This window comes from Lutra lutra, chromosome 15, assembly GCF_902655055.1.
Source record: "Lutra lutra chromosome 15, mLutLut1.2, whole genome shotgun sequence".
NCBI classification, from domain to species: Eukaryota; Metazoa; Chordata; class Mammalia; order Carnivora; family Mustelidae; genus Lutra; species Lutra lutra.
Genome location: NC_062292.1, coordinates 7923559 through 7945945, shown reverse-complemented (window position 1 = coordinate 7945945; position 22387 = coordinate 7923559). Strand labels below are relative to the sequence as shown.

The 22387-nt window shown below is 43.7% G+C and overlaps 1 protein-coding gene across 3 annotated transcripts in view; it reads left to right on the top strand.

Moving 5' to 3' along the window:
- The window catches only part of PLD5 (phospholipase D family member 5), a 391790-nt gene that overhangs the window by 136344 nt on the left and 233059 nt on the right, over nucleotides 1–22387 (top strand). For 2 of the 3 annotated variants that reach the window (XM_047705556.1, XM_047705557.1), the window contains exon 2: nucleotides 3989–4125. In XM_047705556.1, coding sequence (XP_047561512.1) covers nucleotides 3989–4125 — 137 coding nt within the window. Of the gene's footprint in view, nucleotides 1–3988; nucleotides 4133–22387 lie in introns of all 3 variants that reach the window. The other variant, XM_047705558.1, reaches the window with a different exon arrangement.

The window sequence follows — 22387 nt, the reverse complement described above, 5'->3', positions numbered from 1 at the left end:
GTAACCTGGAATTTGGTCTCATTTGTGAGGCTCTTAGGCTGTCCTTTGAACAGATTCATTCATTTTTGATGAGGTGGAAAAGAAAGGAAAGTAGTGGTCTGACCTTGTAATTTTCTAGTACATTCTTTCAAGGAGACATTTAAAAATGAATATCAGAGTCTGCATTTCTCTTCTTTGATGAATTAAAATGAAAATAACTAGGTCAGTTCATATTAATAGAATAAGATAATATAGAATTAAATGAATAGATGTTAATAGAAATTTGTGAGGGTTACTATAGCAAAGTACTTCCAGTAGCACACAAATTAACTAGCGCTCTTACTGTTTCATCATAAAATTCAGAATAAAGGGAAACAGATCAATATTGTTGTGGATGAAGTATTTAGTATTCATTAGGTTTTTTTCATTAAGTACCCATTAATGTACCTGACACGATATATTTATGCTGCTCTCTTCAGGATTCTTTCTGAGATAATGTTTAATCATATCACCATAGGTTAAAGTCTCTTCTGGACTAGGTTAATGTGTTACGATTGCATTGTTTTAAACCGCTCTAAGAGCTTTTTGTTCATTTCTGTTTATAACATATAGGGACATAAGGTAAAATGATAAAAATGTTTAATTATTTTTGGTGTTGTTAAACGAGTGGCTTTTTAAAAAAAGTTCTTGGAATAAAGGAGACGGCGACATAGCCACACAATGGAATGTGATGCAACAATGTGAAACTCTGCTTTAGAAAAATATTTAATGACCTTAAAGCATAATCAAGTGCAAAAAGCTGAATGCAAAACTATATATAGCGTGACACCAACATCTTTAGATTGTTAGATCTGTAGACACAGTACATAGGAAAGAACGAGAACAAAATACTAATGGTGGTTTGGTCTGCGTGGGACCGGGAGTGATTTATTTCCATTTTTTGTATTATGTAGGTTTTTTTTTTTTAAAGTAGTTAATAGCAAACAGTTTCTGATTATATAAGCAATGAATATTAGTAAAATAAATAAAAAGTAAAGGGCAAGAGGAAACTCATTCAAAATTTAAAAAATATTTAAAATAATTTCCTTCTGAGCCCCCACACTGGATGTATTTATCACACTCCCTTTATTGGAACTAAGGGAGGGGTGCCTGGGTGGTTTGGTCGGTTGAGCATCTCATCTTGATTTCAGTTCAGGTCATGATCTCAGGGTCCTGGGATGGAGCCCCTCGTTGGGCTCTGTGCTCAGCGGTGAGTCTGCTCCAGATTCTCTCTCCTTCTCCTGCTTCACACCCCCCCCACCCCTGCTTGTGTATTCTGTCTCTCTCAAATAAATAAATAAATCTTAAAAAAAAATGAACTAAAGGAGGTATGTTTGAAGGTCAACATGTATTAAGCAGGATTTCAGGGGCACCTGGATGGCTCAGGTGGTCAAGCATCTGATTCTTGATTTCTGCTTGGGTCATAGTCTCAGGGTCCTGCAATCGAGCCCTGTGCTGGGCTCTACGCTCAGTGCTGGGTCTGCTTGGGATGTTCTCTCTCCCTCCGCCCCTCCCCCAACTCTCTCTCTCTCAAAATAAATAAATAAAATCTTAAAAAAATTTTATCCTAGACAACAGTGGTCTCACATTTCCCTTCTCTCTCTCTTATATCTCCCTCTCCTCCTCTGCCTCTATCACTCTGCTTCTCTCTTACATGTGTAGTTTTTGTTGTCTGTTTTTCTTTTATTCTTTTTTTTTTTTTTTTTAGAGCGGGAGAAACAGAGGTGGGGGAGGGGCAGAGAGCGAGAGGGAGAGAAGCATGGGGATTCTCAAGAAGACCCTATGCCCAGCGCAGAGCCTGACTCGTGTCTCCATCTCACAACACTGAGATCAGGACCTGAGCCGAAATCAGGAGTCAGATGCTTAACCCATGGAACCACCCTGATGTCCCTGTATGTTTTTTTATTTTTTCATATCTTTATCTTGTTTCTCCCAAATATTTGAGGCAGCTTCCAGAGGGCACATATACTACAACAGCAAACACCCATCCCGTACTGTCTGTTCAGATACTGTTCTAAGAACTGCACATACAGTATCTCATGTAACTTAATCATCAGCCATAACCCTCTGAGGCTGTCATCATTATTATTATTTCATGATTGTCCTCTCCATCTGACAGACAAGGGATCTGAAGCACAAAGACTAAATAACTTGCCCGAGGGCATAGTTAGGGGAGGAATCCAAGCCGTCTGGCTCCCAAAGTCTGTGCCCTCAACCAGTTCGCTGTGCTGCTTCTGAAAAATAAAATTCATGAGGATGATGGAAAATAAAGGGGCAGGAAGAATGCACAGACTGTTCTGTGGAGTTGGATGGAGTCGGTAGACGCAGCGCTGGTTTCTCCTGGGGCTCAGGTAGAGCAGGAACAAGGAGAGGCCGCAGGATTCACAGTCACGGGAACGGCGGAGGCAAGCGAATGCTCTGGAAGGCCGCATCTGATTCTCCACGCACTTTCGCGTCACCCCGCCTGCTCAGAAGTGTGCCCTCGGGACGCTCCTCTCATTCATTGGCTTTGTTTACGCGGTCGTTATTTCTTGGGCACCTTCTGTCTGTTGGGCCGTGCTGGTTGCTCGGGACGGGAAGAGTAAAACGTGGGCATGTCTTCAAGATCCCGGGCGCCCAGGGGCAACGAACAGCGGTTGTGTCCCGCGTGGGCTTCCCCCCACTTCCTCCCCAAGTGTGAAATAAGCGAAGCGGGCAGTGACGGGCAGGAAGGGACTCGGAACGAGCTTCTCTGGGGAGGGGACCGCGGAGGGAAGCCAGAAGACAAAGCCTCCAGAAGGAGCCACGCATCTGAGCAGACAGCGTCTGGTCACGGGGCGTCTTCATTCTTTCTCTAGAATCTGTCATCCGAGCCCGTCCCTGGACAAACTGGACCCTGAGCTTGGGGAGGTTCCTCCGTTCTTTGGAGGTCACGCGGCTGCGGGGCTAAAGGGCAGGGGCGTGGCGGGAGAAGCAAAGCCTGCTGCTTTCAACAAAGCTAGTGTGCGTGTGCGTGCGCACGGGCCTACGTGTGTACACGCGTGTGGGTCTCATCACTAAGGGAATTTCTCCTGGCTGTCTGGTCAATGGTCACAACACTTTTAAAAATTAAAAGTAAAATTGAAGTTTGTTCTTTCTCTTCGTTGAGCCATCTAGATTTTTTTTAAAGATTTTATTTATTTATTTGACACAGAGAGAGAGATCACAAGTAGGCAGAGAGGCAGGCAGGGTGGGGGAGCAGGCTCCCCCCTGAGCAGAGAGCCTGATGTGGGGCTCGATCCCAGGACCTGGGATCATGACCTGAGCTGAAGGCAGAGGCTTAACCCACTGAGCCAGCCAAGTGCCCTCAGCTTCTGTTTCTAAGTGAAAATCGTATCAAAAGTATGAATGTTGGTTATGACTGTGTTCAGTGTTTCAAAACGAGCCATGTCAGTTCCATGACCCAAGATGCCAGCATCTGATGGATCTAATTTCTGATCCAAGTTGGGAACTCATCCTCCCCTGCCAGGAGCATCTCTCCTGAAGCCATCATACAAAAGACCGTAGAGCAAGACAAGGTGGGAGAAGCTAGAGGATGCAGAGTTTAAGGGCACAGACTTTGCATAGAGTTTGAAAGGTGGTGACAATAGCAGGGGACAGAGAATCATTATTGTGCCACTCTTTTAATTTGCACTCATGGACCTCATACTGTGCTTTGTAGAAGATCTTGTAGATCTCCAGATCGCCCGGACTGCTTTTGATGAGAAAGAGGGAGAGCGAACTAGTTCAGAAGTCTCGACACAGCACTTGAATTATTTGGCAGGTTCTGACACACTTAGTGGGGGGTTGAAGGCTGTGTCGAGGAACGAGCGTCAAGATTTCCCTCCGAGGGCAGCCTTCGCTGGCAGCAATGCAAGTGACCCTTTCTTAGAGGTTTTGAAAATCTATCCAATCCCGAGTTTCCAAAGTGAAAGCTGCTTCTCACTTCTCTTTTCCTTCTTTTTCTTGACAGTCCCAGCAGAAGTGTATCGTGATCTTCGCCCTGGTGTGCTGCTTTGCCATTCTCGTGGCATTGATATTTTCTGCCGTGGACATCATGGGAGAGGACGAGGATGGGCTCTCAGAAAAAAATTGTCAAAATAAATGTCGGTAAGAGGTAACAAACAAAACTTCTCTTTTAGGGGGTGGGCAGAAAAGCAAAGAGAGTGCTGGACAGTAGAGAGAAACGTTATCTTAAGTACACGGGTGTGCCTCTTGCCTTTTAGACCAGGGGACGAAACACGAGTAACGATTTCACTCAATGAGTTCTTTGCAACTTGGGCATATCCTGTACAGAGAGCAGGTGGACAGGGTGAAATTTCTGGAGACTCCTCTCTGTGGAGGAGGTTTTGGTTGGTTCCATGATGAGCCTGGCAAAAATGAGTGCCCCAGAAGGACAGAGGACATGGCGCTAGTTATCACATCAAGTGTATGTTAGAAAAGCGCACATCTCAGGAAAAATTCCAACTCCAATCTCATGATGAGATAAATCAGGATGTCTATGAGAAGCCACACACGTCCTCTGTCTCAATGTCGCACATAGGTTTATTAAGCTAGAAATAATTACATTATATTTACGTATTAGGTCTCTTCCTTTACCTTAAATAACATTTCCTTGGGGGATATTCCTAACTGGCTAGGTCACTGCAGCATGGCTTTATCCCCATAAATCTCCTTATCTAACTCTTCCATGAACTACCTTTTTTTTAAAAAAAATTTTTTCATTTTTTCAGGTCATGGGAAGAGTAGGCAAGCACCAGGGCAGGGGGCAGATAGATAAGAAGTCTATTTTTAATAGATGTTCCTGCAGAGCTGAAGTCAGGACACACAACCACCAGAGTTCTTACGACTTAGAGCTTACAATGTGTTTTCTTGTAGTTTTTCCCTGTGGCAAGGTTTAGTCTAAGTGCCCCTCTTTTCCAGCTTCAGATCAACAACAACGTGGTAATGTGCATGTGGGTTTTTATCTTGGAGACGTTTTGCTTTGAGAGCTGAGTGTGTGGCACCAGAAAAGGTCTGGAAAAGACCATTGACGTATAGGCTACTCACCGGACAACAGTGTTAGACACAGAAGGAAGGATACGAGAGAGAAATTAGCCCATGTCTTAGATTTCTTCTAACATGTTTGAAAAGGGTCCCTGCGTATATTTACTTCCCAGACCGAATTACTGTGTTGGGATGATCAGTAAGGTGATAGAACAATGGCAGATTGCCACCAGCTTCGTCCTGGACACTCCTGCATCAGTACTTTCTGAGAATCCTAGACACGACAGATGGAAACATCCGTGGACAGGGCACCGGTGACTCACCTTCTTCCGTGGGTTGGCTTGGCCCCTTACCTCATCCGTGATGAGGTCCACTGAGTACTTGATGTGGCAAATCCCAGTCCCTAGAAAGTAACTTTATAAAATCAAACTGTAACAACTTCTGTAAGACAAAATCCACAGGACCTTTTTAACTCTTATTAGCAGGTATTCAAAGGTTTCAACAACAAAAAAGAGGGAGCCTTAGAACTATTCCTCTTTACACTTGCAAGAAGCTATAATTTAATCCAATGTTTACTTTCAGCTCATACAGCTGGATTCTGGGTCTCCTTTCTCCATCTTGAGCAGTCATTGAATCCCAGTGACTCAACAGTGCTTATTCCTCCATCTGGAACGTGTTCTTCCCATTACCCACCATTCCCTGACTGCCTTTCCCCTGGGGAGTTGGAGTCACTGTCTGGTTACCGGTTACTGGTTACTGGTATCTGGTTACCGGGTTCCCCCTCCATGCAGCCATGTTTTCTAGAACCTGCAGCCCCTCCAGTCTCTCTGTCTTTCGCAGCCCCTCCCCTCTGGCCTGTGTGTGTCCTTCTGCGTTCTCAGCCACACCATAGGAATTTCCTGTCCGTCTACTACCCCTAACTCCATCCCGAAGAGCTTTTGCTTTGTCTCCTCTTTCCAGTGCACAGGACAATGGTGGGGTGATGGCCATTCCTTACGCCCCGTCCAGCCCCAGTCTCCAGTCCGGTAGCCCACTGACCCCACCCTCTGCTCACGATAGTTCCTATTTTAATTTGATGGAACTTTCCTCCGTTGTCCACTCACACCATATTTTAGATAACATCACCTGCTAATTCCAGGACTCTTTCCCACCTTGTCTTGTCCCTGGCTGACAACCCCGGACTGTCAGTACCATCCTTGCCCTCCTGCTTGGTAACTACATGTACTTCTCAACACCGGCCCGACTGTTCTGACTGCCTCAAGTCAGTAATTTAATGTCCATTTCACTACTGCGTTTCCAAGTAACCTGGATGCGGTGACCCACCATAGACTTTGAAATCCGAAAGATCTGGTTTCAGATCTGCATGATCCCACTTACTGACTCTGTAAATAGGGACAAGGTAATCATTTCATTATGTCATTCCATGCCTGTCTGCAGAGCACGGCAGCACATAAGGACAAGGCACAGGATGGTCAATGAGGAGACAGTTGAGGCAACGGCGCACAGGGGCAGTGGCAGAGAACTCTTGGGGGTGTCATCTGGCATGGGAAAAAGAGGGACCTTGGTTGGCCTCTGCCTCCACTCCCCCCAATGGGTCATAAAGGCTATTTTAGTTTTGTTTCTCTTAAAAGTGGTAGATGGAAAGAAATCTCTCATGGGGCTTTATTGGTAAGTTGCACACCCCATAAGAATGCGGCAGGAAACTCACAACAAGCGATGGGGTCATTACAGACCGGCTCCCCGTACCTTCCAGAGTGTCTGAAACCCCCTTCTCTCTTCACAACCAACTTCCCGTTCCTCCCATGTCCTCACTTATCCCGAATCTGCTTTCTCCTGGCTGTGCTCTTTGTCTCTGGGGAAGGAGATGAAGACAAGGACAGAACAGAAACTGTTCGTTCGGGGTTGGCTCTGGCAAAGCAGGCAGGTGGGGAAGCCCCACCATAGGCGGAGGCCCCGGAGAGCTTTCTGGTGGGAAAGGGGGAGCCTTCAGGTGTGTCCCGACGGGGGCTGTGGCCGGGGGGAAGCTGGAGGCGGCCAGCTTCTGGAACCGAGGTGTTCTCTCTCCTTGATTAAGGGGTGCGTTGTTTGGCTTTCTCTCCTTGGTCCCGAGTTGGAAGTGGGATCAAAAATTGGGGAAGCTGATAGTTCTTAATCAAGTCATGGCCATTTGGGGCACAAGGCTACAGGGTTACAGAAGTTATTGTGTGGTGTCTTGGGTGTTACTGGAAATAGCCTGCCTTACCACGGGCTGGCTTCCTGGGCTGGTTACTGTGGATGGGAGGCTGGTGTCTTGGTCAGGCGGCCGCAGCTGCTGAGGCAGAATCTGGTTTTTATGGACAGTCTGGCCACTGTCCATTTGCATATCTAATCTCCCAGCTTCCTGAACCTCTTCCTACAGCAGCCCCTTTTGTTTTCATTTTCTTCTTCTCCATCTGCTAGAGCCAGTGTGTTAGAGGTCGCGAGAGGCCAGTGTGCATGAGGCCCACGAGGCTGGCTGCAGGATCCTAAAGCCTTCACTGGCCTCCTTGGCTCTCTTGCCTCAACCACACTGCTGGTTCTGAGGCTGGTTGACTCCTGGATCCACCTGTCCTTGTCCTCAGGGCTCCAGTCCCTTAACAACCTGAAGAGGAGAGGGAATTGCACTGTGCTTTAGTCCTGGGTCCCCCCAGGCATCCCCCGGGGGTGCCCCTGGCGAGAGACACACCCACTGAGTACCCTGGTGCTAACGAAGACTGAGGTGGGGCTGCCTCCTGCAGAAGCTTCCAGCAGCATGCCAGTCTCAACTTAGCCCCTCTGCACGAAAGCCCACCTCTTCCTCTCCTGACCTTCTCCTCATCCTGGCACTGAGCTCCCCAGATTGTAGCTCAGAGCAGTACTAACGGGATCACATGATGCTTACCTTCCAAGTACCATTTACTTCCCCACAAGAGTTTCCTCTTCATGCTTTTCTCCTTCTGGCATCGTTATTCCGAAGAGCGCTGCCCGCTCCCTGCAACCTTTGCTGAGATCTTTGCTGCTTCAGAATTAAATCCCTCTGTGCCTGCTGCTCTCCTCACTCCTGAAAGCTGAGAGGGTCAGGGCCTTCCCTTCTCCCTGTTTTGACAGCCCCTCCCCGAAATCTCATTCACTGGCTGGGGGAAGGGGGTAGTGGAGAGGTGGGCGGGTCAGCCTTTCCTAAATCTGCCTCTGGAACTACCAGGTTTGACCTGCGCAGGTCCACGGACGTGCGCCTTTTTTTTTTTCGATAAATACGGTACAGTCCTGTAAATGCATTTTCTCCTCCCAGTGACTTTCTTAATAACATTTTCTTTTCTCTGGCTGCCTTTATTGGAAGGATACTGTGAATATTACGTGGAACATACAGAATATGTGTTCAACTGTTGACGTTTTCAGTAAGGCTTCTGCTCCTCAGCAGCCTAGTAATTAAGTTTTGGGGGAGTGAGGGTTAAAAGTGGTAATGGGGAACTTTGACTGCACAGCCCGGTACCCCAACCCCCACATTGTTCAAGATCGTGTGTGCATCACTTTAATTCATCTTAACTCTACTAACTAGCTGAGATGCCTTTCTAGCCTCTGCTGGGTTACTACTCGGAATCCTATCGCCCACTCAGTGTTTCCCAAAGTTTTAAGTCTTTCTAGGGGGGAAAAAAAAAGGTATCCCCCTGTGAATTTATTTATTTATTTATTTAATATTTATATTATTTTTATTTTTATATTAAATTTATTTATATTTTTTCTGACATCATGTTTTATTTTCCTCTTTTGTTATTTGGCTGCTAAAATGCTGTACCAGTGGTAGGGTAGTGATGCTCTCGATTGTCATAATTTCCCACATGAATCTGTGAATTAACAACTGCTCTCATCTTCCCAAGTGCCTTTTAACTGGCCTTATTATGCCAGGAGACCAGATCTTTGACCTCAGTAAGTGACTTTGACCTATTTCTTTGTCTTCTTGTACCGAATTTCAGAGTAGTTTCCATCACTTTCCCATGTGTTTAATTTGCTGATTCAGTCTCCGTAAATATCGACCTCCATGTCACATGTCACTTGACTTACAGAAGGACAAATTTGCTAGTTTCGGCTGGAAACTGCCTCCGTGAGCTCCGGGGCATCACTGCGTAGTCAAGCGTGGCTTCGCATGCGCTGGAGATCGCATCCATCCTGTGGCTTGGCTGTTTTGTGATTCACGGGTGCCTCCAGTCATCATTTCACACCACGATGTGAAGAGGTCGGGGCACTGTGTGGTTTCACACACATCGCATCCCCAGGGACTAGTGGGGACGCTGGCACTTCCGTCTGTGGAACACCTGCTCACTCGCGAACTGGCCGGCCTCTCAGGTGAGAGGCGAGGCCTCCATTTTGTAATTCATAACTCTTTCATCTCTCATCCCTTACTGTAGGTCAGAGAACATCGTTACACACTTACTGGAAGACCACCCCTCTCTGATAAATGCCCAAAAAACCGGTCCCCACCCTCATCCTCCTGCACCTCAGGCCCAATAGCTATAAACAATATGGCAGCCAATTTCTACAAACGATCATTAAACAAGCTACAGAAACATAAAATTGGGGGTGGGTCAGCAGCAGCTTCTGATCTGTCCAGGGATGCTTGCCACCTGACCTGTCACAGCAGTTACGACAGTCGCTGCTCCTGGACCTCCTCAGGCTTGCCTCCATGCTCTTGAATCAACCCCATGTCTGTGCGGCTCCTGTTCTGGTGGTGCTCACTCTCATCCACGAGTCTGCATATCCCTTTTAGCTCATTATGCCTACTTGGCCCAAAGCTGGAGGGAATATACCAACAATGGCTCTGTACATGATGCCCACTGTCCTGGCCCCAGGGAGTTTCTTTCATTCTGAAGTGGATAGACTTGAGTCTGCACGGAATGGGACCCAGGAAAGATTTGAGCCTGGGTAAGCAATGTATGATTTGCCATAGTGGTTCACGAGTAGAGAGGGGCCTAGACCACTGTAGGAAGTACAGCGAGAGCCAGACTCACTTGGCAATTTCCCGCCCCTCAATATGTATCCTTCACATCTGCTTTCTAAATTTTAGATTCCTCTGTTAAAAAGCTGTCTTCTGGGGGCTCCTGGGTGAGTTGGTCAGTCAGTTAAGTGTCCAACTCTTGATTTCAGCGCAGGTCACGCTCTCAGGGTCATGAGATCGAGCCCTGCATCGGGCTCCTTGCTGGGCTTTTGATCCTGCTTGGGATTCTCTCTTTCCCTCCCCCTCCGCCCCTCCCCTGCTCATGCCACACTCTCTCTCTCAAAAAAAAAAAAAAAAAAAAAAGGTTGACTTCTCTATAATTTTCATATAGTTTGTTTTATGGATTTCTTCTTCTAATCCATTATTTTCTTATTTAAAATATTAAACAACAGCTAGGGATGCCTGGGTGGCTCAGGCGGTTAAGCCTCTGCCTTCGGCTCAGCTCATGATCTCAGGATCCTGGGATAGAGTCCTGCATTGGGCTCCCTGCTCAGCGGGGAGTCTGCTTCTCCCTCTCCCTCTGCCTACAGCTCCTCCTGCTTGGGTTCTCTCTGTGTCAAATAAATCAATAAAATCTTTAATAATAATAAATAAAATTTAACAAATAATAAATAAAATAATAAATAAATCTTTAAAAATAAAATAATAAACATCTATAGATATATCTATATTAATGACCGAGTTGCAGCTCCCATGTAGGGCACCCGTAATTTAATCTATCGATAGGTAGTATTTCTAGAAAACAGCATTGAGAGACCACTGTACCATGACAATTACCTCCTAACGTTTTGTCCTTTCTCTTTGAGTATCATGACCTTAGAGCTATCTTCAGAGACTCAACTTGCCCCAATGGACTTTATTCATTGTTTTCCCTTTTAATGCCCAAATTTTCACTACTTGACCAGGGGGAGCTGTCTTTTTATTTTTTGACACTATTCCAGACATCTCTGAGCGCAGCCTTGTTTTCTGGCACCAAAAATCTGTTCTGGCCCTGTTTTGAATTTTCTTGCTCTGGGACATGGTACTACTCTCCAGTGAGCTCTGGTTTCTTTTCATGAAGAATTCTATTAAAAAACAGAATCTAAGTTCTAGGGTGTCATTAGATTGTCCCACAGGGGTGTTGATGGTAGATAAGATGACACCAGAGGAAAGATTCTTTAAATTATCTTTATGAGTGAGTAATGTCCCTCCTCCTTTCCCTCTTCATATGACAGACATGAGAACATGGACCATGGGGCCAAATTACCAGGGTTCAAGTCTGGCTTTACCACATAGAAGATTTGCAGTCTTGAACAAGTTTCTTGATTTTACAGTACCACTTTTTTTCATCTGTACAATAAAGATAAGTCTTACTTGAAAGGCTTCTGGAAGGTCTAAATATGTTAATGCAAGTGCTTTTCATATAATAGCATCTGTTATATCATAAATGCTCAGTAAATGTTGGCTGTTAGTCTTTTTGTAAAGGGTCATAAGTTCATGCAGGTGTTTACAATCCCTTTAAAGTTTCACCGTATTTTGCTCCAAAGTAAGGAAGACTTTATCATCCATTTTCCATTCCCTTCTTAAGCTACACATTTTTCCCTTTATGTACATTAATTTTAATCTACTGTGCTTTACATTGACAAACCCAACCATGTTTTTAAATTAGGGTGTTGTCTGGTTAGAATGGCCAAAATTAAGACGGGAAACAACAAATGATGGAGAGGATGTGGAGAAAGGGGAGCCCTCTTACACTGTTGGTGGGAATGCAAGTTGGTGCAGCCACTTTGGAAAACAGTGTGGAGATTCCTCAAAAAATTAAAAATAGAGCTACCCTATGACCCTGCAATTGCATGACTGGGTATTTACCCCAAAGATACAGATGTAGTGAAAAGAAGGGCCATCTGTACCCCAATGTTCATAGCAGCAATGGGCAGAGTCGCCAAACCGTGGAAGGAGCTGAGATGCCCTTCAGCAGACGAATAGATAGAAGATGTGGTCCATATATACTATAGAGTTAATATTATGCTTCCATCAGAAAGGATGAATACCCAACTTTTGTATCAACATGGATGGGACTGGAAGAGATCATGCTGAGTGAAATAACTCAAGCAGAGAGAGTCAATTATCATATGGTTTCACTTTTGGAGCATAAGGAACAACACGGAGGACATGGGGAGATGGAGAGGAGAAGGGAGTTGGGGGAATTCAGAGGGGGAGACAAACCATGAGAGACTGTGGACTCTGAGAAACAAACTGAGGGTTTTGGAGGGGAAGTGGGTGGGTGGTGGGTGAGCCTGGTGGTGGGTATTAAGGAGGGCACGGATCGCATGGAGCACTGGGTGTGGTGCATAAACAATGAATCTTGGAACACTGAAAAAATAAAGTAAAAATTTAAAAAATATTAAAAAAAAATTAGGGTGTTGTTCCCAAGTTTAGAAAGGTCCATTTGGTTTTTGACTTCAGTCTTTGAGCACTTTTCTGACTAAAGAGGAAGAGAAACTTTAATCTGCACCTGCATCCAAAAGGAACACCAAAGAATTGAAAAACCTGGAGCACTCAGTCCCTCGAATAGATTTCCAATGTACCAACCCAACAAAGATGGCGAAAGGTAGAAGAAACTGACAGAACTGGCTCTAGGGATTTTCTTTTACATCCTTCCCCAGTTTGTCCATAGGAACCAAATGAATGTAGTTCCTTTATGATTTTCTTGATGTGTTCTTCTTTTCATAGCACTGGTATCCATTTCTTATGGAATCTTTTTTTAAAAAAATATTTTTTTACTCATTTGGGGGAGAGAGAGAGAGGAAGAGTGTGCATGCAAACAGGGGGAGAGGCAGAGGAAGAGGGACTGTCCCCAAGCAGACCCCCTGCTGAGTGGGAAGCCCGATGTGGGGCTTGATCCCACAACCCTGAGATCATGACCTGGACCAAAATCAAGAGTCAGATGCTTAACTGACTGAGCCACCCAGGTGCGCCTTTTTTACCGAATCTTGCAGGATCTGAAGAAATAGAGAAGATGGCTCTCTGCATAGCCCACTCTGTTAGACAGAAGTGAGCATGTCCCCCATTTCTGGTTAGCTCCGTCTTGTCCGCTTCCAGTTCTGCACTCCTCTCTTTCCTGCAGCCCTGGCCTGCCTCTCCTGAGTCTGTGATCAGAGGTTATTCCATGGGAAGATGGCGTCTGCCTGGTAGGACTCCGTCAGCTGTCTTTCCAGCTCAGACCCCCAAGTGTCTTCATTCATCCTTCCCGCCTCCCATTTTTCCTCAGGAAGAGGTTTCCTCTTACCCTCTCCAGGCAAACCTCTCTGTCTCTGCACGTAGTCCTGTGGAAATAAATGAAGACTAATGAGAAAAGCAAAAGCTGTTTGTTTGGAGCTTGCGGTTCACAAGAGCGTCAGCCACTGTCACTTGCATTCAGAAATTCAGAGGCAGGCAGAGGAATGGGGGAGTGTTGTAGTGCAATGGGGAAGGCTTCAAGTGTGCCCTGAAGTGGAGGGGGAAGGGAAAACAGAGGGGGGCTAACTCAACGCAGGGCATCCTATGTGATTGGGTGGGGGAGCCTGCTTGGCTCTCCCCAGTTGGTCGTAAGTTGGAGGCAAAAAATTAGCTGTCCCATTATTAATCAAGTCCCACCATCTTGGTGTTGGAAGTTATTGTTTGGTGGCCTGGGCCATGACTGGAGATAGTGGCCTGCCTTTCTGCAGGTCTGACTTAACAGCAGGCTGGCTTCCCTGGCGGCTTGCCGTAGGTGAGATGTTGGCATCTTGGTCAGTTTGCTGCAGGTGGTGGGTCAGAGTCCAAATTTCTAGATAGATGGTCTGGCCTTTGCCCATTTGTATATTCAATCTCTCATATCCTTTGTACTGCCTGTTTCCATAGTTGGGCAGTACGTAATTGGGTTATTCAAATCTTCTTTCTCTTCTCCCACTCTCCGCTCTGGCACTTTCTAACCCATTCCCGTGATTTCACCCCACCTCTTGTCAAGTGATGCCCAAGTCCCTAGCTCGGGCCATGGTTTCTTTCTTCTCTCATCGTGCACCCACTGGCCCAGCTCTTTCTACCAATACAGTGTTAGTGTAGAGCGCCTGGAACCTGCTTTGTCTTGGTGAGGCGCTCATCACGTGCTGCTTTCTTTCTGCGTTGAGCTTCTTCTCAGTCAGATCAGGGCAACACATTCTCCCAGAGACCCGGGCAAAGGTACCCCACCAGCTTTGATTTCTCACTCCTTATGCCCACTTTCCAAAACTCATGGTTTTGGTATCATAGACCATTTCATTTCTGTAATGGCGGCTTGGGCCTTCTGTTGGTGTTATCAGCACTTCTGCTCCATTGACTCCTCCACGAGATCAAAACCCCCCTGAGAACCGGGGATCCCATTTGTTTTTCTCTTTTGCATCTTAGTGGTTCACACAAGTAAAAAATGCAGAAGTAATACTGTTCATTGAGATAGTATGCATTATCTAGATTAATTTATTATCCCTCCATGGTGGAATTCTCTGGGGGGGAGTAACTAAGGATTATGAAAGGAGGGGTTGAGGTTTATACAGTACATACCTAAAGACCATCATATGGAAATGAGTTAGAAGAAGAAATCTAGAGAATGGCTAAATATAAATAGAATAATCTGACACATAATTTTTTTCCCACTAGCATTGAACAACTTATAATAATTGGGAATGGAAGATAAATACTTATAAATGAAGGAAAATAGAAGTTCTCAGCCTTTTAAATACAGATAGTTTTATTCTTCTGAACTCTACTCTCAAATGAAATAGCACATAGTAACATCTTGGTTTCCCCACTGAATCAAATTAAAAGGCAAATTTCCTGAATCTTGAGAGAACTCATTGCCCAGCACCCTGAAAGTGCCATTTATGTGCCCGTACCTAAAATCTCAAAGATTATTTTTAAAATAATCTTTTATCTTTAGCATCTAATGTTTAAAGGAAGACACTTGAGAGTGTGATACTTGCTGATGGTCTATAATTACCACTTGGGGAAGAAGCCAAAGCTAATTATTTCAAGGTTTTAATTATAATGAAGCTTAATATATGATTAATGATGTTGACATTTCCTGTTGCCAGGTTTGTTCTCCAAGAAGACTATTTGAATGTGATATATATTTTTCAAAAAATTCACTGAACCCTTGCAGGCACAGCCATATTTGATAATCATGAGTAATAGCCTTGGGGACAGAAAGCACAGCTGATTTTCCCACAGGTAGCCGTGGATAGCCCACCCCTTACCTGAGGCAAGAGAAACACTGACCCAGACAGTGGGGAGAAAAATAAAAAGAAAACCTAGGTAGAGATGCTTGGCGGATACTCGTGTATTTTGCTGATGGACCTAGAGCTGGAAAAACTTGGGAATCAGAACCTTCTGTTAGACAAATTGCCAGAAAAATCTGTTCAAGGATTCACTGGAACCCAGCTTCCAAAGTTGTAGAATGTTTGGTATTTAGGACAGCTTGCAGATTGGGAATGCAATGTTTAAAAACGGGGTCATGTTTCAGAGGAAAACCCTAGAAGGGTGAGCCTGGAAGACATGGCTGCAAGCAGTACGAGGTTGTGCAACGAAGTTTTGAGTCTGAAGCTGGTTTTCAGATTTGACTCACTCTTGGTGTGGCAATCCGTGGGGAGCACAGAACTTCGGCTCCGAGGACTGGGGTTGCCCCATTCCTGTGCCTTCCAGAGCTAGTCACCTCAGTGGAGCTCCCAGTATCTCGTTTTAAAACTGACAGCTCTCCCTCCGTGCTGTCGTGAAGTCCGTCGGTGCTCGTGTCATCCACTTATTTTCTGAGTCACACTCACAGAGATGGAGAGCATCCTGGGGCAGAAATGTCATCATATATATATATATATATAGATATAGATATATATATATATATCACCGCCTTGTGAGTTTTTGCTTTTACTAAAATAGAAATTGTAGTTTTTGAAGGCATTGCAAGCCATGGGGAGGTTTTGGAGCCCCAGCCATCGCCAGGCAGTAGAGGTCAAGGGTTCAGTGTCCATGTGACACCCACGCGCACGCCGGACACCTGGTTGTGCGTCTCAGCTTGGCCACCTGCTGGGCTAGCTCGTTCCCTTTGCCTTCACCTGCTTCACCTGTGAAATGATGGTGGCGATAATGGTACACACTCCACAGTGGAGTTTTACACAAAATAAATGAATTAAAATCTGTGGCTCGTTTGACAGAAAGGGAGAGACCTCCACGCGCTGGAGATCTTGTCCCTTTAGTTTCATCTGCAAAGCTCATGCACTTAGATCTCCCTCAGTCACCTCCCTCATTTCCGAGTGATTCCCTCAGATCCTTCCTCTTTAAACAACTGTTTATGCAGTTGAAAAACTGATATATACAGATGAACAAAGAAATATGCAAATGCAGAGTCTTAGAGTGAAATCATCTCCCATTGCAGACCCTGGGTCTCCTTGCCCAAGGACAAACAGCTAACACATTTTTGTGTGTCCTCCCAGAAATACGATTTTATGGATGCATGTGTGTATATGTGTATGAAGTTGTATATATATGTATGAGTAATGTGTGTCTACATATCTGTCCCCTTTTTCCTAACAGATGACAGCATATGCACATGGCTTTGCATCCTGCTTTTGTACCTCAAACAATTTTTTTTTTCTGGACGTCTTTTCCTATTAAAATACATGGATCTGGGGCACCTGGCTGGCTCAGTCTGCAGAGTGTGTGGTTCTTGACCTTGGGGTTGTGAGTTCAAGCCCCACATCGGGTGTAGAGATTGCTGAAATGAATAAACGTAAGGAAAAAGTGGGTAGATCGATGGCTGCATAACGCTCATTGCATAGATGTAATATAATTTCTCAGTCCTTTATTGATTTGAAAGACATTTATCATCTTCGGGGGTTTTACTGTTATTGGAACAGACAATGCCGGTGGCTATGCTAACATATATACACTTAGGCGTATGTGGGACCATACTTGAAATTCCTAGAAACGGAATTGCTAGGTCAAAAGGTAAATGCATTTTTAATTCAGATAAATAGAACAAATTGTATTCTAGGGGTTCTGTGTCAGTAAGATGTAATCCTACTTGGTTTCTTCAATACTTGAAAACTACAATACTACTTGATTGCAGGTTATCAAATCCCTAATCTTTGCCAGTTTGATAAAGGCAAAAAGTGGTATTTTGTTTTATTTTTTTATTTTTTATTTATTTGACAGACACAGATCACAAGTAGGCAGAGAAGCAGGCAGAGAGAGAAAGGAGGAAGCAGACTCCCCACCGAGCAGAGAGACAGACATTGGGCTCGATCCCGAGACCCTGAGATCAAGACCTGAGCTGAAGGCAGAGGCTTAACCCACTGAGCCACCCAGGCGTCCCAGTGGTATTTTATTTTATTTTATTTTATTTTTTTATTTTTTTATTTTTTTATTTTTTTTTAGTTCACTTCACCTTTATTTTCCTTTTTTTTTTTTTAATTTTTTTTATTTTTTTCAGCATAACAGTATTCATTATTTTTGCACCACACCCAGTGCTCCATGCAATCCGTGCCCTCTACAATACCCACCACCTGGTGCCCCCAACCTCCCACCCCCCACCCCTTCAAAATTCTCAGATCGTTTTTCAGAGTCCATAGTCTCTCATGGTTCACCTCCCCTTCCAATTTCCCTCAACTCCCTTCTCCTCTCCAACTCCCCTTGTCCTCCATGCTATTTGTTATGCTCCACAAATAAGTGAAACCATATAATAATTGACTCTCTCTGCTTGACTTATTTCACTCAGCATAATCTCTTTCAGTCCCGTCCATGTTGCTACAAAACTTGGGGATTCATCCTTTCTTTTTTTTTTTTACAGCTTTATAAACATATATTTTTATCCCCAGGGGTACAGGTCTGCGAATCGCCAGGTTTACACACTTCACAACACTCACCATAGCACATACCCTCCCCGATATCCATAACCCCACCCCCTCTCCCAACACCCTCCCCCCATCAACCCTCAGTTTGTTTTGTGAGATTAAGAGTCACTTATGGTTTGTCTCCCTCCCAATCCCATCTTGTTTCATTTACTCTTCTCCTACCCCCTCGACCCCCCATGTTGCATCTCCTCTCCCTCATATCAAGGAGATCATATGATAGTTGTCTTTCTCCGATTGACTTATTTCGCTAAGCATGATACCCTCTAGTTCCATCCACGTCGTCGCAAATGGCAAGATTTCATTTCTTTTGATGGCTGCATAGTATTCCATTGTGTATATATACCACATCTTCTTTATCCATTCGTCTGTTGATGGACATCTAGGTTCTTTCCATAGTTTGGCTATTGTAGACATTGCTGCTATAAACATTCGGGTGCATGTGCCCCTTCGGATCACTATGTTTGTATCTTTAGGGTAAATACCCAGCAGTGCAATTGCAGGGTCATAGGGTAGTTCTATTTTCAACATTTTGAGGAACCTCCATGCTGTTTTCCAGAGTGGTTGCACCAGCTTGCATTCCCACCAACAGTGTAGGAGGGTTCCCCTTTCTCCGCATCCTCGCCAGCATCTGTCATTTCCTGACTTGTTAATTTTAGCCATTCTGACTGGTGTGAGGTGATATCTCATGGTGGTTTTGATTTGTATTTCCCTGATGCCGAGTGATATGGAGCACTTTTTCATGTGTCTGTTGGCCATCTGGATGTCTTCTTTGCAGAAATGTCTGTTCATGTCCTCTGCCCATTTCTTGATTGGATTATTTGTTCTTTGGGTGTTGAGTTTGCTAAGTTCTTTATAGATTTTGGACACTAGCCCTTTATCTGATATGTCGTTTGCAAATATCTTCTCCCATTCTGTCAGTTGTCTTTTGGTTTTGTTCACTGTTTCCTTTGCTGTGCAAAAGCTTTTGATCTTGATAAAATCCCAAAAGTTCATTTTTGCCCTTGCTTCCCTTGCCTTTGGTGATGTTCCTAGGAAGATGTTGCTGCGGCTGACGTCGAAGAGGTTGCTGCCTGTGTTCTCCTCGAGGATTTTGATGGATTCCTTTCTCACATTGAGGTCCTTCATCCATTTTGAGTCTATTTTCGTGTGTGGTGTAAGGAAATGATCCAATTTCATTTTTCTGCATGTGGCTGTCCAATTTTCCCAACACCATTTATTGAAGAGGCTGTCTTTGTTCCATTGGACATTCTTTCCTGCTTTGTCGAAGATGAGTTGACCATAGAGTTGAGGGTCCATTTCTGGGCTCTCTATTCTGTTCCATTGATCTATGTGTCTGTTTTTGTGCCAGTACCATGCTGTCTTAATGATGACAGCTTTGTAATAGAGCTTGAAGTCCGGAATTGTGATGCCACCAACTTTGGCTTTCTTTTTCAATATTGCTTTGGCTATTCGAGGTCTTTCTGGTTCCATATAAATTTTAGGATTATTTGTTCCATTTCTTTGAAAAAAATGGATGGTACTTTGATAGGAATTGCATTAAATGTGTAGATTGCTTTAGGTAGCATAGACATTTTCACAATATTTATTCTTCCAATCCAGGAGCATGGAACATTTTTCCATTTCTTTGTGTCTTCCTCAATTTCTTTCATGAGTACTTTATAGTTTTCTGAGTATAGATTCTTAGTCTCTTTGGTTAGGTTTATTCCTAGGTATCTTATAGTTTTGGGTGCAATTGTAAATGGGATGGACTCCTTAATTTCTCTTTCTTCTGTCTTGTTGTTGGTGTAGAGAAGTGCAACTGATTTCTGTGCATTGATTTTATATCCTGACACTTTACTGAATTCCTGTACAAGTTCTAGCAGTTTTGGAGTGGAGTCTTTTGGGTTTTCTACGTATAGTATCATATCATCTGCGAAGAGTGATAGTTTGACTTCTTCTTTGCCGATTTGGATGCCTTTAATTTCCTTTTGTTGTCTGATTGCTGAGGCTAGGACTTCTAGTACTATGTTGAATAGCAGTGGTGATAACGGACATCCCTGCCGTGTTCCTGACCTTAGCGGAAAAGCTTTCAGTTTTTCTCCATTGAGAATGATATTTGCGGTGGGTTTTTCATAGATGGCTTTGATAATATTGAGGTATGTGCCGTCTATCCCTACACTTTGAAGAGTTTTGATCAGGAAGGGATGCTGTACTTTGTCAAATGCTTTTTCAGCATCTATGGAGAGTATCATATGGTTCTTGTTCTTTCTTTTATTAATGTGTTGTATCACATTGATTTGTGGATGTTGAACCAGCCTTGCAGCCCTGGAATAAATCCCACTTGGTCGTGGTGAATAATCCTTTTAACGTACTGTTGAATCCTATTGGCTAGTATTTTGGCGAGAATTTTTGCATCTGTGTTCATCAAGGATATTGGTCTGTTGTTCTCTTTTTTGTTGGGATCCTTGTCTGGTTTTGGGATCAAGGTGATGCTGGCCTCATAAAATGAGTTTGGAAGTTTTCCTTCTATTTCTATCTTTTGGAACAGTTTCAGGAGAATAGGAATTAGTTCTTCTTTAAATGTTTGGTAGAATTCCCCCGGGAAGCCGTCTGGCCCTGGGCTTTTGTTTGTTTGGAGATTTTTGATGACTGTTTCAATCTCCTTACTGGTTATGGGTCTGTTCAGGCTTTCTATTTCTTCCTGGTTCAGTTGTGGTAATTTATACGTCTCTAGGAATGCATCCATTTCTTCCAGATTGTCAAATTTGTTGGCGTAGAGTTGCTCATAGTATGTTCTTATAATTGTCTGTATTTCTTTGGTGTTCGTTGTGATCTCTCCTCTTTCATTCATGATTTTATTTATTTGGGTCCTTTCTCTTTTCTTTTTGATAAGTCTGGCCAGGGGTTTATCAATCTTATTAATTCTTTCAAAGAACCAGCTCCTAGTTTCATTGATTTGTTCTATTGTTTTTTTGGTTTCTATTTAATTGATTTCTGCTCTGATCTTTATGATTTCTCTTCTCCTGCTGGGTTTAGGGTTTCTTTCTTGTTCTTTCTCCAGCTCCTTTAGGTGTAGGGTTAGGTTGTGTACCTGAGACCTTTCTTGTTTCTTGAGAAAGGCTTGTACCGCTATATATTTTCCTCTCAGGACTGCCTTTGTTGTGTCCCACAGATTCTGAACCATTGTGTTTTCATTATCATTTGTTTCCATAAATTTTTTCAATTTTTCTTTAATTTCCTGGTTGACCCATCCATTCTTTAGAAGGATGCTTTGTAGTCTCCATGTATTTGGGTTCTTTCCAAATTTCCTCTTGTGATTGAGTTCTAGCTTTAGAGCATTGTGGTTTGAAAATATGCAGGGAATGATCCCAATCTTTTGATACCGGTTGAGACTTGATTTAGGACCAAGAATGTGATCTATTCTGGAGAATGTTCCATGTGCACTAGAGAAGAATGTGTATTCTGCTGCTTTGGGATGAAATGTTCTGAATATATCTGTGATGTCCATCTGGTCCAGTGTGTCATTTAAGGCCTTGATTTCCTTGTTGATCTTTTGCTTGGATGATCTGTCCATTTCAGTGAGGGGAGTGTTAAAATCCCCTACTATTATTGTATTCTTGTCGATGTGTTTCTTTGATTTTGTTATTAATTGGTTTATATAGTTGGCTGCTCCCACGTTAGGGGCATAGATATTTAAAATTGTTAGATCTTCTTGTTGGACAGTTCCTTTGAGTATGATATAGTGTCCTTCCTCATCTCTTATTATAGTCTTTGGCTTAAAATCTAATTGATCTGATACAAGGATTGCCACTCCTGCTTTCTTCTGATGTCCATTAGCATGGTAAATTCTTTTCCACCCCCTCACTTTAAACCTGGAGGTGTCTTCGGGTTTAAGATGAGTTTCTTGTAGGCAACATATAGATGGGTTTTGTTTTTTTATCCATTCTGATACCCTGTGTCTTTTGATTGGGGCATTTAGCCCATTAACATTCAGGGTAAGTATTGAGAGATATGAATTTAGTGCCATTGTATTGCCTGTAAGGTGACTGTTATTGTATATTGTCTCTGTTTCTTTCTGATCTACTACTTTTAGGGTCTCTCTTTGTTTAGAGGACCCCTTTCAATATTTCCTGTAGAGCTGGTTTGGTATTTGCAAATTCTTTCAGTTTTTGTTTGTCCTGGAAGCTTTTAATCTCTCCTTCTATTTTCAATGATAGCCTAGCTGGATATAGTATTCTTGGCTGCATGTTTTTCTCGTTTAGTGCTCTGAATATATCATGCCAGCTCTTTCTGGCCTGCCAGGTCTCTGTGGATAAGTCTGCTGCCAATCTAATATTTTTACCATTGTACGTTACAGACTTCTTTTCCCGGGCTGCTTTCAGGATCTTTTCTTTGTCACTAAGACTTGTAAATTTTACTATTAGGTGACGGGGTGTGGACCTATTCTTATTGATTTTGAGGGGGGTTCTCTGAACCTCCTGGATTTTGATGCTTGTTCCCTTTGCCATATTGGGGAAATTCTCTCCAATAATTATCTCCAATA